We start from the raw sequence: 19,082 nt of genomic DNA on the forward strand, positions 1-19,082 counted from the left end.
ACATCCTGAAAACACATCATCTACAAGGAACAAACTTAAACACGGCATTTTTTGACAATTGTGGGGCATCATTTTTGTATACTGGCTGAGTTTAACATATCGTGAAAAAAAAAAAAAAAGAAAATGTGCCATAACATTGGCAGAGGCCACATTTTAGGCTTATTATTAGAGGATCTACACTTATTTTCACCTAAAAAAATCAACAAAAAGTGTAATTGGACTTTTTTGCAAAGATTGTAAATGTGTGTAACATGGTCAGCGTGAACGTTTGTGTAATATTGAACTTTTCTGAGATTAAAAAAACACAAAAAGTGAAAAAAGCAGATTTTATTACTCTTAAATATGTTTTTTTTACAGAGCACTGCTGATGACATCCTGTATAAATAAAAATAATGTGTGGCCATTGCTTAGTAAAGCGTGGGAATGAGATGATTAAGTCATGGCCATGACTTAGTAAAGTGTGAGAATGAGATCCTAATGAGTGGCCGCCACGTAGTGAGGCAAGGGAACGAGATTCTAATGCATGGCCGCAAATTAGTAAGCCATGATCTCGTTCTCATGTCTTACTAAATCGTGGCCAGGTATTAGGATCTGGTTCCCACGCGTTAAGGAGGCGTGGCCAGGCATTATTTTTATTTACGCAGGATGTCACCAGCAGGGCTCCGTAGCTTTTTTATTAACTACGTGGTAAATGTTTTACAGTCGTTAGAAACCAGAGGAAACGAGTCGGAAAGAGCAAAAAAAAGGCACTGCGCTGAAAAACTTCATTTCCCATGAGCACTTTGTCCTGTCACCTGACCGTGCAGTAACGCCTCTTCTCATTGGCTGGCGCCGCTGTAGTTCCGGATGACGTCTGTTTGGGTGTAGTAGCGGAAAGATGGCAGCCGACACAGGGCGATACCGGAGCGCGGTGTCCAAAAGCAAAGACCCCTCGGGCTTATTAATCTCCGTTATAAGGTGGGCACGAGGTTTTCCGCTTTTTTGACGTGTTGCTGCCGGGTTCTGCGACGTTTCGCAGAAGGGCTTCTTTTAACGGTCTAACGAGGCAAAACAATGACCACAACATTAGCACGTCAGCTAACCTGCGAGTCCAGCGCCGCGTCCAGCTGTTCTGTTTACTCGCTGCTCGCAGTCCAATGCGCAGGCAGCTCGATTCGCGCCAGGCGGCGTTTCTCCGCTTTATTGTGGAATCAGCGCAGTTGTTCAAAATGCGGTTAGAAAGGCGGTCACAGTGCTTGACCTGCAGCTTAAACCGGTGGAGTTAACGGTCAGTTGTAGCAGCAGTGACCTGTGGGCGGGTGGATAGATGAGTAGGTGAGTAGCTGGGTGGGTAGGTAGGTGAGTAGCTGGGTGGGTAGGTGAGTGAGTAGCTGGGTGGGTAGGTAGGTGAGTAGCTGGGTGGGTAGGTGAGTAAGTAGCTGGGTGGGTAGGTAGGTGAGTAGCTGGGTGGGTAGGTGAGTGAGTAGCTGGGTGGGTAGGTGAGTGAATAGCTGGGTGGGTAGGTAGGTGAGTAGCTGGGTGGGTAGGTAGGTGAGTAGCTGGGTGGGTAGGTGAGTGAGTAGCTGGGTGGGTAGGTGAGTGAATAGCTGGGTGGGTAGGTAGGTGAGTAGCTGGGTGGGTAGGTAGGTGAGTAGCTGGGTGGGTAGGTAGGTGAGTAGCTGGGTGGGTAGGTAGGTGAGTAGGTCGGTGAGTGGGCAGGTAGGTGAGTGGGTAGGTGGGTAGATAGATATAGCTAGATCGATAGATCGATCGGTAGATATCGCTGTCAGTGAATATGGCTGCAGTAATTCTTTACATATTGGTCTATTTCAGCCAGTTAAACATATTCTGCTCCTTATCTGCTGATGTCGTGTGTCATTCTGAGGGCTAAAATGTGTCTTTGTGACTTGGCCCTTATTACTGTTACTGTCCTCTGTTGCGTGACTGATTTTGGCTGCTACATTTCCCTCGGGATCAATAAAGTGTCTATAGATCGACATTTGAACTGATGACCTAGAACAACAGAAAAGGGTCAACATTAAAAAATGCTTATTCTCAGAGTCCTTATTAACAATATCTCTGTTTACAGGATCATTTCATGCTGAAATGTTTTTTTTTGTGTGCATGATGAGCATGGTTCTTCAGATTGATGGGGAATGTGTTGTGTGTGGTCCTGTGTAGAACCTTTTTTGAAAATGGGTCTGTACAGCGCTAAAAGGGGCTCTTTATTCTATCACTGTTAAGCTTATAATATATAGAAGAACGTTTTGTGGTGCTGTGTAGAACATTTCACCATGAAGACAATTATTTAAGCAGGAAATGGTTCTATATAGAGCTCGTGGTACTGAATAGAACCGTTTCCTGTACTGAAGAAGCTTGAGAGAACCGTCTTTTTTATTTGGTGTGTAGAGATGGACCATATCAAAGCCTTTACCGCCACAATAGAACAGCTGTGCTGGTAATAGTAGTGATGGTTCAAGTTGAAAAATGCTCAGCTTTTTTCCCCTCAGCCTCTCTTGAAAAGTCAATGGGTGCTGGATTCAGTATGTGTGGCCAAAGTTTCCTGCTGCCAGCCGAAAGTAGGCCTTGACTTTAGTTTATGTGGTCGAGCGTGGCCCACAGGTGACTGCAAAAGTCTGCAAGCATGAACAATAAGGCAAGTCAGCATTTGTGATTACATGCCGTTCTCCTGTGCCTTTCGTTCAGGGTTCCTCTGATCTAGTAGGTGACGTCTCATGAGCTTAGAGATGTTTGGGATCAGCAGCATTACATCCAGTCGGCAAAACACAGCAGGAATGTTTTCTTTTGCTGATGTAGGCACAGCAGTAAGATAAGGCGGCCAGACAAGAGTGCAGCGAGGACGCGTTGGCGGAAAAGCCGAGAGACGGACACCTACAGAGCCGGCCGTCGCCTCTTAAACAAGTTTGCCAGCCTCAGTGGGGAAAGGGAGAGGGTCTCTGTCTGTGCTGTTGATCAGTTAAGGACTTTCAAAAGCTCTTTGCGTCTCAGTGTGGTCTCCACCTCGGCCACACTCGAGCACGTCCTTTCATCATTTCTTTTCCATGATGGACGTACTCGGTCTTCAAGATTAGATTAGTGAAGTCCCAGACTCAAAGCTCATATGTGCCGTTTTTCCTCTTACCTTTTCTTGCAGTCCTGGCGAGCCCTTATGAAGGGACCCTGCCTTCGAACCCACCGTCTCTCTCTTTCTTTCTCTCTGAAAGGCTGTGAGAGTGCAGTGTGGCTATAATGAGCTCTGTGGGGAGAGTGTGCTCTGCTTGCCTTTGCTTTGTAGCCATGAGCTGCACTGCAGTGGAGATTAATCACAACAGCTTCTTTGAGCTGTGGTGTTGTTTCTGGCAGTTGGCCATCTGGGATTTTGTTGGATGGCCATTGTCCCCAATCAGCATCTGAGTTAGAGGAGACACTTTCTTTATATTAAACGGATAAACTAATTAAAAGTGTGTTGCCTGAATCCAACTGCGTTATTCCAAGTGCCTACAAGATAGTAATTGTGATAAGAGTTGGTACATCTAAATATGAGCCTCTATTGTTTGTAAAGCGTGCAAATCGAGATTGTATAAAGACAATCAGATGTTTTTCCACCTCTTTTGATAGATTTCTGGATAATTAAATGGATGAGATGTAAACTGACGTATTTAGAGTGATTTGATGAGGCAGTGCTCAGTTCTTGAGAAACTTTCCGAGGCAGAATTGTTCATAGTTGTGGGGATAGGAACCAGATATCTGAAGAAAGTTCCGATCACAAGGAAATTATTACCTGAAGTGATTACGAGTATGTTGAGACATTGTTTTTATGATGGATGTGAGAAGATTTTGGTCTAAATCTTACATATTTTAATTCATTAATGACGTAGGGATGCATGCAGAGCGTTATAGGGCAAAATAGTTAATAAAAAAAAAAAATATATATATATTTTAACTATATTTTTGATGGTGAATAAAATGCCTATATTTGTGTTGTAGCTATTCGAGTTCCTGTCTCCACCACTGTGAAGAAATCCCAAGCCAATAAATTTGTCTAAACTGAACGATTTCATATTAGGCCTCTGAAAATGACTTTGTTTACATCTTAAGAATTTAGTTATCAGTGGAGCTCCTCTTTAGATTTCAGCCCCGGTTGCAGAAGTGCTTGTCATATGATTAGGAGAGATGGTATATCGGTCCCTGTGGGTGTCTGTATTGGGCTCGTATCAGTGGGATATAATGAATGGGATACTGGAGGGAGAAAAGAATGAATATGATCCAATCATGTCAAGTCAAAGTTTGTTTATGTGGTGTTTTTACAAAAGACGTTGTCGCAAAGCAGCTTTACAGAGAAATCTGGGTCTGAGCCCCCGTGAGTGTTGCCAAACTCCCTAAGAGTAAGAAGAAGAAACCTTTAGAGGAGCCAAGACTCAGAAGGTCCTCTGGTCGACCCCGGATTGCAGACAACGTTAATGTAAGATATTAAAATACAGAAACGGAGAAAAGCAGGTGAAGCAATGGTTATAATTGAGCAGTTTGATTTTGTGAAGCAGCAGCAGCAGCAGCATCAGTTCATGCAGGTGAGGTTTGGCCAGTGCTGTACTGCAGGAAGCTCCATGGTGGTCGAAGTGGTCCAGAAGGCTGGGAACTGGGAAAGCAACTGCATCAGACGCACAGGATGGGCAGATATTCAGCTCAGCAAAGAAACACACACACAGTTAGTTCTGTGAAGAGTGACTGATTACAGTATACAGTGTTAACGGAGAGCAGCAGGGACTCCGATATGTCAAGCTTTTACCGCCTCACTAAAAGGGAGAGCTAGAAAGATAACAAAGACATGAGGGATGCCTGGGATGTCGGCGCCCCTCCGCTCCACTGTCCCCAAATTTGAGTGAGTGGGACGACAGCACGAGCGCTCCCAGTTAACCATAATAAACTGGGAGTCCAGCGCTCACTCGCACAGTGCAATGTATGCATCGATGTAGCTCTTCCTGTGGGGCAGTAGATTAGTTTAAGCATGATAGCCTACTATTATACCCCTTTTACACCTGGTCGCTTCATGTGTCTTGAATATACTGTGGATAAGCTCTGAATATAATCTACATTAAAGCGCAGAGGTAAGTGCGCCTGAAATGCTTTTGAACCGTAATTTGAATCTAATCGCTCAAACCAGTTCAGGAAAGCGTCTGAAGTGCGTGAGCCAGATGTTAAGAGTGTAAATGTGTACTTCTCTGAAAGCCACATTCGACAACCGAATCCCTTTTGCTGTCATGCATATGGGTAAAATGTGCCCAGCAGACCGCCGCCACTAAACAGAGGCATCACTGCTCCTTCAGTTCAGCTGTGAGGTTCTCCTCCGAGTTCAAATCAGTGGCCTGAGCTACTTAAAATAAAGCACCAGTTTGGTTTACTTTTACTTTGCCTTTGTTATTTACTGTCTGAGCTGACTGGTATGTTATGTGGCACAAAGCAATTTTAATGAGATTTCATCTTGACTAACCAACCTGCATCTGGCTACTAGGTGTATAAACATGTGGTTAAAATCATATCAGGTTATAATAATAATAATAATCTTTATTTGTATAGCACCTTTCATACATACATGCAACTCAAAGTGCTTTACAGAATAAATAAAAAGAAAACAAAGATAAGCAAAACACATTAAAAGAAATAAAGATAGAAGGAGACAAAATAAAATAATGAAATAAAATGAAAAAGATAGAACAGACAAAAGTTTCTTAACTAAAAGCAGATCTAAACAGGAAGGTTTTAAGATTACTCTTGAAGCTGTACAGGGATGTAATGCCTCTTAGCTCCTCAGGAAGAGAGTTCCAAAGCTTTGGGCCGTAGTGGCTAAAAGCACCCTCGCCAATCTTTAACCGGATTTTAGGAATCACCAGTAGATTACTGTTTGAAGACCTGAGAGACCTGACAGGAACATATCTCACCATCATTTCACTGAGGTAAAGAGGAGCAAGACCATGAAGACATTTAAAAACCATCATCAGAACTTTAAAATCTATTCTAAAACTAACAGGTAACCGGTGCAGTGAGTGGAGTGCAGGTGTAATATGATCTCTCTTTCTTATAAGTCAGGTTATAAGTCAGATATAAATCCAGATGTAAACAGGACATGAAATGTTTATCTTAAGTGAAGCGCTTCAATTAAAATAGCTCATTTTAAAGCCTAGTGGTTTTTAAAGGAGAAATATTGTACTGGTATTGACTGATACTCAAGGTTACAACATTAGTGTTTGTGTCAGGGCGGAAATAATGCAATTGTGCCATTTCTGTTAATATTTTTTGTTCTTATAGAGTTTTAGTAAAAGAATCTTTTAAAAGTTAAAATGTTCAATTTTACCTCAATCCTCCATGGATCTTCCAGCAGTCACTCTATGTCACACCTGTACAGCAACAGCAAAACACAGCCTGGCTTGTATTTTCGGATTCTTCTCTCGATGAGTCTTTAGGAGCTTCGCTTTTGGGACTGTGTAGAAAGAATGCTGTTTATAATAAAATCTGTATTGTGTTTTTAGATTTGTGAGCATATTTTTCTTCTCGCAGGACCCTGTCGAGCAGTGACGATGTGCAGGACCGGGAGACGGAGAAGAGTCGCCTGGAGGACGCCTATGAGAAATGTGACCGAGATCTGGATGAGCTCATTGTTCAGCACTACACTGAGCTGACCACCGCCATCCGCACCTACCAGAGCATCACCGAGAGGATCACCAACTCTCGCAACAAGATCAAACAGGTAGAGGAGGCACACGTACTGACATACATAACAGAGACACGTAGATATAATTTGGTGCCCCTCATTTTGCTTCCACGTGTGGTGGAGAATGAGGTCCAAACTGGCTCTGCCTGCTATGGGAAATCTACAGTGTTTCCTTTATTAGCACGAGGCCCAGTCACTGTGAGCCGTGCCGTAGCACTATGGGTAATAGTGATGGTCTGATGCTTTGTCCCTGAAGCTCTTGGCAGTTTTTGGGGTGTCAAATCTTCCTGTCATCGCTGCCTCCCCACACACACACACACACACACACACACACACACACACTCTCTTGCTCACCCTCTCTCTAGAGAAATTAGGGGAAAGTGGCCGACTCAGTCTGTTTGCGGCTAATGTTCTTGATGAGAGATGCCGAGGGACTAGCTATCACTTCTTTGACTCGTACACAGATCATTTTCAAGACACAGGTGACTGAACTGATTGCTGTGCTCTTGAAACGTATTTACACAGAGGCTGGTGTGATTCCTATTCTCATCCTATTGAACTTAAAGCATTTAAAATCCCTGCTTTCTCAAAAGCTGTACTTCTGTCTCAGCACAGCTTACACTATATGGCCAAAAGTATGTAGACGCCTGACTGTCACATCCGTGTGAGCTTGTTGGACATCCCATTCCAAAACCAAGTTCTAGTTTAGCCCCCTCCACTCTTCTGGGAAGCTTACTGCAACACTAATGTTGGTCGAGAAGGTCTGGCTCATTATTGACGATCCAGTTCGTCCCAAATTTTGTTCAGTTGGGTTATCGATGTGGGATGACACCTTTGTGACCCTCAGTTGACACTCCAGTTCATCCCAAACGTATTCAGTGTGGTTGAGGTCAGGGCTTTCTGCAGGCCTCTGGCGTTCCTTCACACCAAACTATGTCTTTATGGAGCTTGTTTTGTGCAGAGGGGTTCAGTCATGCTGGAGCAGGAAAGAGTCTTCGTTCAAACTTGTGCCACATAAGCATATAATTGTATAAAATGTCTTTGTAGCAGTGCTGTAGCAGTAACATCACCCTTCACTGGAATTAAGGGGCCCAAACTCTGGAAAACATTACTAATATTATTAAGTAGCTCAACTGTTGTTGCTCCTAGATGCTTCCATTTCACAAAAATAGCACTTGTAGTTGACCGGGGCAGACCCAGCAAGAATTGACGTGGCGAAGGTGGCATCCTATGACAATGCCACTTTACTGAGGTCCTCAGTATGACCCATTCTACTGCCATTGTTTGTCTATGGAGGTTGCATGGCTATGTGCTTGAGTGTTGATACCTGTTAGCAGTGCGTGTGGCTGAAGTTCCTTGCTTCAGTAATTAGGAAGGGTGTCCACATACTTTTGGCCATATAGTAGTGATGTGCATTTCTCAGTGAACCTGAATGTAGCAAAGAACTGAATTTTAAACATTTTCACAGTGCCGCCCGAAATATGCATATTTGACGTTATTTAAGATATCATACACATAGCACTAATTGACTATAACAAATCATGTTTACTTTATGTTGCATATTCATGAGTCATGAGTCAGCTTGCCTTCCACATTATTCTACTTGACAGTGCAGAAATGCTCAATTTTGGGATGCAAGAGGGAGCTAGTTACAGTCACTCTCTCTGCCCAGCTCCAAATAATGAGACCAGCCTCGGTTTCTTTTTCTGTCTTTAGGGAAGATTTTTTCTTTTATTGCGTTTTTTCACTTGTGATTGAACTTTTGTCCACAACCTAGCACAGTTGTAAATAGATGTGCATGTAATTCAATTTTGCTGTATTTATATTTTTCAGTGAATCTCTTACTAAATACTTGAACTTAAAGTCTAATTCTCAACATTGTTGGAGGAGCCTGTTAGCTGTTTGCTGATGTTGTTAAAAAAAGTGTTCTTGTGTAGAATTGATCTAGTATGGCTTCATGCCTAGTGATAATAATTATAGTGGCAGTCGTGGGCTTGAGGTTAGGGAACTGGCCCTGTGACCGGAAGGTCGCCGGTTCGATCCCCAGCACCGACAGTCCATGACTGAGGTGTCCTTGGGCAAGACACCTAACCCCCAACTGCTCCGCGGACGGCGTGGATAGGGCTGCCCACCGCTCCAGGCAAGTGTGCTCACTGCCCCCTAGTGTGTGTGCTCACTAGTGTGTATGTGGTGTTTCACTTCACGGATGGGTTAAATGCAGAGGTGGAATTTCCCCGTTTGTGGGATTAATAAAGTATCACTTAATACTGACACAAATTTTATTTAGAGAGCACTTTATACTATGCATGATCATTTTAATGGAATTAATTTTTGAATATAATTTAATTATTGCTCTTCAACTAAATCTTCAAACTAAATTGCATTGTTATGTTTATAGCATGGGCTGTCAGTCAGTCTAGAAGCGTGGAATGCATTGAGGTTCCTACTCTGAACTGAGTAAATCAACAGAGAAAAGTATGAAACTTGTGTTTTGACATTATCTTTGGAGAAAAGTTCTCAAACTGAAACGCATGAGAATTGTTTGCCAAAATTTTGCTTCTGACAGTTAAACAAATACTTGTGTTGGACCTTTAAGGCTCTTTTGGATCTTATTTATTTGCCATTGACATTGGATGCTGAATACAGAGTGGATTGGCTGTAAAGATACTGAAAGTTGAAATGGTGCCATTTTTCATTTGCTTGTTTTGAACTCTAAAACTGTGTGAGGTGTAATGACCATCACCCCAATCATCATTTGAGCAAAGCTTTCCAAAATACGCAAATATTCCCAAGAAAGAATGACAAGTGGAGCCAATTAGAAATATGCACATAAGATCATGCTAACTGGTTCCCACTTGCTCCAGTTAGTGTTTTTGGGTGAGTTATTGCCTAATTATCTCTTCGGTCTGTCCTCTTAAGGTGAAGGAGAACCTGTTGTCGTGTAAGATGCTGCTGCACTGTAAGCGGGACGAGCTGAGGAAGCTGTGGATTGAAGGGATTGAGCACAAGCACGTCCTCAATCTGCTGGACGAGATCGAGAACATCAAGCAGGTCCCTCAGAAACTGGAGACGTTCATGACCAGCAAGCACTACCTGCACGCCACTGACATGCTGGTGAGTCGCTGTGTGCGCGTGTGTGTGTGTGTGTGTGTGTGTGTGTCCGAAATTCTGCACTACTTCTAGATCACTATTCAAACTGAAGCAGGTATGAGATGTTCACCAGGTTAGGGCCCGTTGTACAAATTGTGAAATTATTTATCGTTTCATCTTTTTAATTGTTCAGTCGACTCTCGGTTGGATAGGATCTACTGTTTATAAGCTTATGGAGCCCATGCCAGCTTGAACACACGCTGTCAATGAAGCAGAAGCAAAACATAGTAAATACCAATGAACTCTGAAATTCAGGAAAACACTGAAAGATTCTACTTTTCACTCGAATATCATTTGTAATGAAAAATATCATGTTAAATTAGAACTGAATGCAAAATAGAAGTAGATCTGTTGTGCGTTGGCAGCCAGTGGCACAGGAAACATTGCACAGGTATATGAAAGATAAATTTCCCTAAATATATGAGCATAAATAAACATCAGCAAGTCCTGGAAAAGAGCGTAACACAATCAAGAAATAGAAACTGAAAGGAGAATAGAATTAGAAGAGTAGAATTTACAGCCATTTGTCTCTGTGTTTGCACACTGTGAAATTAGACCTCTGCATTTAACCCATTTGTGCAGTGAAACACCCACATACATGCACACTAGTGAACACACACACTAGGGGGCAGTGAGCACACTTGCCTGGAGCAGTGGGCAGCCCTATCCATATCGCCCGGGGAGCAACTGGGGGTTAGGTGTCTTGCTCAAGGGTACTTCAGTCATGGACTGTCAGCCAAGGGGATCAAACCGGCAACCTTCCGGTCACAGGGCTGGTTCCCTAACCTCCAGCCCATGAATAGGTTGGCTTCTGTAGGATAATGATCCAAAACATTCCTCAAAATCCGCCATGAATTGTGGAAACAGTGAACACAAGCTGAAGGTGAACATCATTGAAAATATGTGGGTAGAGCTTAAACGTGATGAGCACGTAAGATAGCCCGAGAATATTGCCGAGCGAGAGGTATTCTGTAAGGAAGAGCGGGTCAAAATTCCTAAAACGACGCTCCTAAAGACTCCCAGCTGGCTATAGAAAGTGTTTACAATCTCTAATATGTGCCCGAGGGTTGTTTCTAAACACTAACTTGGGAGGGCCCACGTTATGCCCCAGCTGAAATATAAATAAGCTGTGCATTATTTCTTACAGTGGTGTGCCGCAGATCAAAATATATAATGATTTGCCCAGGAGTGCCCAAACTTTTGCATGTAGCCATGCCAGTGACCCACCGAAACAGTAAATTTCCAGGCCTCCTTCATATAGTTGTATTCTTTTACCTGAGTCTCTCTTCCAGGTCTTTGTAAATGAGAAAACAGGGAATGAACGTAAATAGGTTAAGGGAGTTTAAATTGATCGTTCAGCTGAATCAAGGTTGACGGAGGCTAATGATGAATTACGTTACTTCCATGATATCTCCTAATGTTTACCTCTTCTTGAGTAATCATGGACTCAAAAGCGGTCCCAGAAGAAGTGGCAGTTAAATGCATTTTAATGAATGGGAGAATGCGGCAAGTGATATTTGCTTGTCCATAGCAGATTTGTTTACATTAATGGGTCCCGGGTGACCTGTCAGCGCTGCGTTTTGGAACCACTAATATATTTTAAGCTTTCAGAACCTGAGCTGTAAGTCAGGAGCTCCCTGCGCTGCCCGGTCTTAGACGCCTCAACTTCATCAAAGCGTGTGAAGCCGAACTGCAGGTATTTTTCGGAGTTGTTAGCGTTTGATGTGTGTTTTTCCCAGGGTCCCTCTGTGGGTGTTATATTGACACCAAAGGAAGACCGCGGCATGCTGCGATTTTTGTACCATTCCTTCCTTCATTTAACACCCCCACTCCTCCCCGCAGACATGGGCAATTAGCATCTACCTGGGTTAAGAGTTTGTTGAGAGTCTCCTGATATGATTTCTCTCTTTCGCTCACACTTTCTCTCTGTCTGGACGTCTCTTGTTCTCTTCTGGGGAAACCTTTCGCCTTTTCTCTCCCCAGCGTGCGCGTGTGACAGTGTGGAATCAGGCGGGAAGCGTTGGGACTGCCAGTGTCGATTACTGCATACAAGGTGTTTCAATTTGCAGTTCTGTCATAGAAACACACTGTCTCGGTCAGGTCCGTGAAAGGCAGTACACACGCTCGCGGCTGTAGCTCTATCCTGCATCTGTCACTCCGCTCAGGCTCCCCGGTGTGAGTCCTCCAGACAGGATGTCACTCATTACCTCTCTTATCTGTCAGATTTACGTCTACCTCACTTTACCATGTTCCTGCCTGTGTTTATACCGTTCTCCTCACCTTCTTTCACCCACGCTTCACCACTCCTCCTCCTCTGCTTTGCTTAGGGATGTGCAGTGTGACAGTGTTATTGCTGCCGTGGTAAATTATGTCACAGTAGGTTTTCCAGAGCAGATCATGTGTCCTCTTTACACCAATTATAGAAAGGCTATAAACAGCTGGGGCATAGTCACTGCAGTAAATGCATGGTAAAAATACAGTTGTATGCAAAAGTTTGAAAACCCCTGGTCACATTATATATCTGTTGCGTTCCCTGGGCGTTCCCAACCGTATTTTCCCTGCTCCCAACATGCCTGATTCAACTAACCTAGCTAGCAAGAGCTGAAGTGGGTGTGTTAGAGCAGGAGAACAACCTGTCTTCTCCAGCGAATAAACTTAATTTTTCTACCGGTGTTGGTGCACCGTTTCTATTTATTTGATGAGCGGCGATTTTAACATATTAGAGGGAAAAAACTAATTCCATAAAGTCAGCATTGGTCACATTCAATTTTTTATCATTTTTTTCAATATGTTACATAAAGCAAATAAAGACTAAATGTATGTTTTGCTGCTGACTCATTAAATTAGTTATAGAAGACACTTGAATAAATACAAGTTAATATTAATACAATAAATAGTGGTTTTACAATTTTGATGTGCTTGTATCCGTTTTCAAGCCTCTCTTGTAGGAAAGCCAGTATTAATCGCCCATCAGAAGCTGGTTTGACTAATCGGTCCTTCATTAAAGTAAATCGGGTGTATCCGTGCAGTGGCTGAGGGCATCCAGGAGAAATCTGAAGCCAAGCTTTTTTCCAAGAAATCAACTGCCTTTGCTTTTGCTCTATTTATATATATTTTTATTTATCCTAATCATACGTGATGAGTTTACAGGCACAGATGCACGTATTGCTGAGGTGCTAAAGACTTTTGTAAAGGACTGTATAGATTACCCACCACCTGTATCAGGACTCTTGATGAGGGCTGCCTAACGCACCTGATTAGTATGCATGCATATTTAAATCGCCTGCTACTCGGCTGAAACCTTCCATCCAAATGTTGTGCTTTGCCCCAGGATTCTACAGCGTGCAAGCGAAAGAAGTTAAGATCATTAAATGCATCAAATGTTATACAGTCCGATTCATCAAGCGAATAATAAACCTTTTTCCCAAAGATATTAGACTTACTGTGTGGGCCCATCGACTGCTGGCTAATGGCTTTAGAATGCTCTGGCTAATTTGAAGCTTCAGCTGGAGGGTCCAGGTCGCTCTAAGTTTCCGGACAGTGCGCTGAATTTACGGCCGGTCGGAGAGTGCCTCGGCTGCGCCTGTGGGGTGAATTTAGAGACGTATCCCGCATTAACTGGCCCGTCTCCCCTTATGAAATCCCACTGGCAGTAAAACAGATTGAGAGATTTTTGAGTTATTCTATTAGTTTGAAGAAGAGGATCATGCGGTGAGTCAGCGTAGCTCGCAGCTAATGTATTCCTCGTTTGCATGCACACATGCACTTGACCCGTGTGTAATGCTTTCCGCTTGGTTGTTGGGGTGATATGCAGATATCCAGCGATGGCCCTCCAGAGTGCTATCATTCGACCATTAGCTCCCCCCTAATAAAAAAATAACCCCTTCATTTACTGCCATAAAGATTTATTAAATGCAAACATGCAATAACCGCTGTGGGGAAATGAGAAAAGGGGCCGGGGCAGCAGAGTAGAGAGAAAGATGGAAAGATAGGGAAGATACAGTGGGTTGGAGAAGAGTAGAAAAGAGAGATACAACAAGCGAAAGGCAGGATCAGTATTAGGGCTGCGCAGTTTGCTGTTTGTTAATCGTTATCCCGATATTGGCCTTTGCGATACTAATCTGAAGGCTGCGGTATGCAAATAAGCCCTCTGACCTAGTAATATCCAACTCCAGACCTCCAGTACCGCTCTTTAGACCCTCACTTTCACACCCACCCCATCATCTCCTTACAAGTATGCCTCTAGTGGTTATTTACAGAATTGCAGTCACACTTTTAACGTGACTTTATTATTTTTTTTTAAGAGCCAAAGTGTATTCAGTACGTAGTAATGCTGCTTTCAAGCTCAAGTGAGGGGATCTTTTTGTCGGAGGAGAAACACTTTATCCTGTCGTGTGTATTCAAGTGGTTTTAATGACTAATAAAGAGAATACCGAGGTTGTGAAATGGGTATTTGTTAGCTAGCTGGTATGTGTCAGTTTTGGCCCATTTTACTGGTGTTTTGAAGCCATACACTCTTAAATAAGGCTAGATGTAGGTACTTTAAGGGTTCTTTGTTATGGAACCCTGTCATGCTTAAATAGTTCTTGGTGAAATGGTTCTTCAGGAGGAATAGCATGGCCGGTTCTGGTAATAGACATCACCTGTGCTCTCTCTGTTACAAAAGGCAACCCTCTTGACCTTCACGTGACATCACGTGAGCTGAGGGTGCATAGCTGACGGTGCAGGCCTGAGAGCGCGATACTGCAGCTAGACCTTTCTCCTCGGATCACTGAATCAAGGACAAGCCCATTTCTTATTTTTACCCCTACCACTTGCTTGAGTGTCACCTTGTCCCTGGGAACTGAGTTAGAAGGGGTAGTGGTTGAAATCTTCTCTTACGAAACGGGACCCTCAAATAAAAGAGCATTACTTCATTAACAGGCTACTAGTGCTGCTCTGTAGGCGTCCCTGCCGGTCAGTTGTAGCAGAGGAGGGTAAAGTTCAGCAAGCTCACAGTCAGCTATTCACCAGCTTCTTGTTAGAATTTTCCTGTTCCACCTTAAATGAAGCAGCAGTTACATTCTGAAGCTTCAGGCGTCAGCCCAGCTGGACTTTTTAAGGTGGAATGGGAAATTTAGTTATTTAGCTGCCAAGACATCAGCGTGCTACTAGTGTTTTTTATGCTTGCTATGAAGAAAAGGACCATAACACATTGAAACAACATTAAACTAAGATAAAATAATGGTTATTGTGTTTTTGAACAGAGAGAATTCTCACATTTGTGGGTTTCTTTGGTTGCTCGTGCAGCCTTTTTCTTTTTTTACCCTATGACATTCCTTTTGAAGTGAGCCTCTAAAAACCTCAGTTTGCAGGGCCATGTAGCCCCAGCACTTCACCCCTAGACATGAACGCACAAACAGAGGGCTGAGGGTTAAGTGATGAGTGATAGGGGCAAGGCTTGAAATGGGATTGATGTAGTTTATCAAAAGTAAAATACATTGATCGGAATAATGATCCGACATTGACTATTTAAAATGTTAAAAGTGTAGGCAGATGTAACGTTAGGAGTCTTGCCCAAGGTCTGCTATTGTTATAGCTTGGCGTGCTTGCACAGGTAGGGGATTGAACCCCAGTCTTCTGCGTGCATGGAAGGCAATGATGATGACCACTATGCTCTAATAAATACCTAAGCTTTAACGTTTTGCCTGTCTACAATGTAAAAACGTATTTATTTTTATTCTTGTAAATAATTTATTTAGAATTAACGCACACTGCATGGTGAGGTCTGGCATCTGAAGCGCTCTCAAAGTCTGTGTATAATTGAATATTTATGGACGACTTGAAGAAAAGTGTTCACACGGTCTGTGGGAACTTGGTTTATTTCTGTTACGTGAGTAAATCCAGCTTAGATTGCTATAGATTTTATATCAAGTGATGAAATATAATTGTTGCCAGATGGCAACAGCGTGTGACAATGAAAATGCTTTTACGGAGGCGTATCACAGTCGCAGAATGTAGCAATATAATCACAATGCTAATGTTTTGGCTGCATCGTGCATGCCAAAGTCATAAAAGACTGACTGAGGAGAAAGGCGGAGGTTGTAGAGGAGAGGAAAGATGCAGTGCTAGGATCCAGGTGAGGTGAATCGAGTGTACTTACCTTGAGTAACCTGATTTCCATGCGGTTTGCGCATACTGTACTGACCTAATGGCATTGAGAGCTGCGGTAGCAATTCAGGCCTCAGGGGAGGCGCCGTGTTTACCATGCTGCATTGGATCATGGTCGCTCTCTGCTAGACTCCCTTTTTTGTATTTGTGTGCCAGCAGTCTCCCAGCACGCAGATTTATAGGTGAAATAAAGGCTTCATATTAGAGATTTATTCAAATCTATTAGGGCTCCGCTCAGCATCTTATTGTGTTCTCAGCCTGCAACTCTTTTATAGCCTGTAGTAGATGCATTGGTCTCCTGTCTAGGTGTGGGCGTGAGTATATGTGAGAATACAGTAGGTCCTGTTTGTGTATGTGGCAGGAGTTTTTAAAGTGCTGGCGCTGGTGCCGCAAGGCTAAAAAGTTCAGTAGCACAGCAGGACATTTTATAGCACGCGTAGGAGTCAGTTTAAAAACATAATCTAAGCTTTGTACGGCAATTATTAATACAGCCCGGTTTCCAAAAGTTGGGACGCTGTGATGCAAATAAAAAGAAAATGCAACGATACATGTTGTTGGCATCAAATTTGAAATGGATATATACTGTGTATATATATATATATATATATATATATATATATATATATATATATATATATATATATATATATATATATATAATTATATGTATATATTTAATAAAATTTCTCAATTTCACCATTTGATTGGTTGTCTCTGTAATATTTTCAGTGACGTATAGGGTTTAAATGATTGCACATCATTGAATTCTGTTTTTATTTACATTTTGCCCAAATTTTTGGAAATGGGGTTGTATGTAACAGATCAAATCAAATGAAAAAGTTCTTCAAAATCTGTAGCTTCTGTGATCAGGTGTGCTGTGTTGTGTGCAGGTGTCTGCGGTGGAGTCTCTGGAGGGGCCTCTGCTACAGGTGGAAGGCCTTGGCGACCTGCGTCTGGAGCTGCACAGCAGGAAGCTGAACATTCATGTAGTGCTGATTGATGAGCTGCACCGCCACCTCTACATCAAGTCCACCAGCCGTGTGGGCCACCGGGGCAAGGACAAGGACAAGGGCCGGCTCGGAGGGTGAGCGTGCGTGCTTTGGTTTCAGACAAGGGCTTTAATTGTGCTTTGAAGTTCCTAGGTTGTTTCTTTGAGAAGAAATGCACTGCGTAATTACCTGTAACTAACTGGCAGCCTTAATTTACACTTATCTACATGGGTGCAGCAAACCTATTACAGAAATATTGCTGTACAGATGTTAGTGGTGATACGTGTCTCCAGCAAAATAGATGTTCAGGATATAAAGACTAGCTTGACAGGCAATATTATTATGCGCTAGGTGATTAGAAAGTTTCATATTGAAATGTAATTTAGTCATCATTCTGCTGACTTAATCAGGCCCTGCTTATGCTTAAAGCATGGTAGGTTTGGCAGATGTCAGGAGAAGGCCACTTTCTGGAATGCGTAGTGAAAACAGGAAAATTGGGAGGAGGGATAATGGGGCTGGGCTGTTCCAGGGTTTGGGCATCTTGGTTCCAGTGAAGGGTGATGTTAATGCTACAGCATACAAATACCTTTTAGACATGTTTCCGAATTTGTGGGAGCAGTTTGGGGAAGACCCTTTCCAGCAGGAATGTGCCCCATGTGCACAAAACAAGGTCCATAAACCTTCATGGGTTTAATGTGGAGGAACTTCAGTGGCCTGCACAGAGCTCTGACCTCAACCCCAGTGAACACCATTGGGATGAACCAGCTTCGCACATACACTCTCCAAAATCTTGTAGAAACCTTCTCAGAAGAGTGGAGGCTGTCAGAACAAAACCTTGTATCTCCAAAATGATAACTTCACAGGAGAAGACAAAACATACTCTACTTGTAAGTTAAGTGATACTTTTTTTAATCTCACAAACGGGGAAATTGCACCTCCGCATTTAACTCATCCGTGAAGTGAAACACCACATACACACTAGTGAGCGCACACACACTAGGGGGCAGTGAGCACACTTGCCCGGAGTGGTGGGCAGCCCTATCCACGGCACCCGGGGAGCAATTGGGGGTTAGGTGTTTTGCTCAAGGCTGGGGATTGAACCGGCAACCTTCCTGTTGTCAATGGAACCAGACATTTTTCCAAGTAATTTGAGGGCTGTTTCTTTTGGTCCATTCATTGTGAAATGTGCTGCCAGTGTAAAGGGGAATAGGCACTTTCAAATTAGGTCAAAAACTGAAAATTGACAAAAATGGAGATGCAGCGTTTTGTTCCGAAAACAGCGATATGTATGTACGTGTCTATATTTGCAAATTCAGTATTGTGGTTTCATTGTATGCCATTATAAATGGTTAGGTAATTGTTGTTATTTTAATTTTAAATAGGCTGCGTATATATGAAACTGTACCAACAGGCTATATGCAGCGCTATATTTCCCTCTGCCAAGATGCTGAATTTCATAAGTGAGAAGCTTCAGCACAGCTGAGCCATTTTTTAGCCTTTGATTAATTCACCTATGCTTTTGCTGGTGATGTTGTATCACTCATTACCATGTTCTCTCAGAGCTCCTGCAAACATCCAGTGCCTCAGCCTCAGTTTGTCATTAACAGGTTGTGGAGCATGTCAGACAGAATAACTGATTAGACTAATTATGAAGCGTAGGGCAGAACATGGGAGAAGTTGGCATAAATGCTGCATGTTTGAAGTCATGAAGCCCCTGAAATACGACAAAATTAGTCATTCACTGACACTGAAAGGGGAAATTATGGAAGCCCCTAAGTGCAAATCACAAAACACAACAGCAGAAACGAAGACGCTGCGCTGGAAAAGCCGGATCCACAGTGAACCTCGCACGTTTGTTGCTGACTGGTGAATCCGCGGTGCATATTCTGGAGGAGATGTGAAAAATTGCGTGCCTAAATAAACTTTGCATCTCTTGTGCAAATTGTGCAGGATGTGCATGAATTTTGCATCTCTTGCACAAATTATGGTAGTGTGGATGTGCACGGTACTCGAGTACTCGATTAACAGCTTGAGGTGCCAGTATTTGGAAACTTAAACACGTTTTAATGTCTGTCCTGTTTCCTCACGGGAAGACGGAGAAAATTAGA

The 19,082-nt window shown here is 42.9% G+C and overlaps 1 protein-coding gene across 1 annotated transcript in view; it reads left to right on the top strand.

The window, feature by feature from the left end:
• The first annotated feature begins 856 nt into the window (after nt 1-856).
• The window catches only part of exoc4 (exocyst complex component 4), a 263,398-nt gene continuing 245,172 nt past the window's right edge, over nt 857-19,082 (top strand). Inside the window, exons 1-4 of the mRNA XM_017711300.2 lie at nt 857-957; nt 6,532-6,721; nt 9,605-9,799; nt 16,876-17,069. Of these exons, the coding sequence (XP_017566789.1) occupies nt 878-957; nt 6,532-6,721; nt 9,605-9,799; nt 16,876-17,069 (659 nt within the window). The 5' untranslated portion in view covers nt 857-877. The remainder of the gene's footprint in view (nt 958-6,531; nt 6,722-9,604; nt 9,800-16,875; nt 17,070-19,082) is intronic.

The sequence above is a fragment of the Pygocentrus nattereri genome, chromosome 1, assembly GCF_015220715.1.
Source record: "Pygocentrus nattereri isolate fPygNat1 chromosome 1, fPygNat1.pri, whole genome shotgun sequence".
NCBI classification, from domain to species: Eukaryota; Metazoa; Chordata; class Actinopteri; order Characiformes; family Serrasalmidae; genus Pygocentrus; species Pygocentrus nattereri.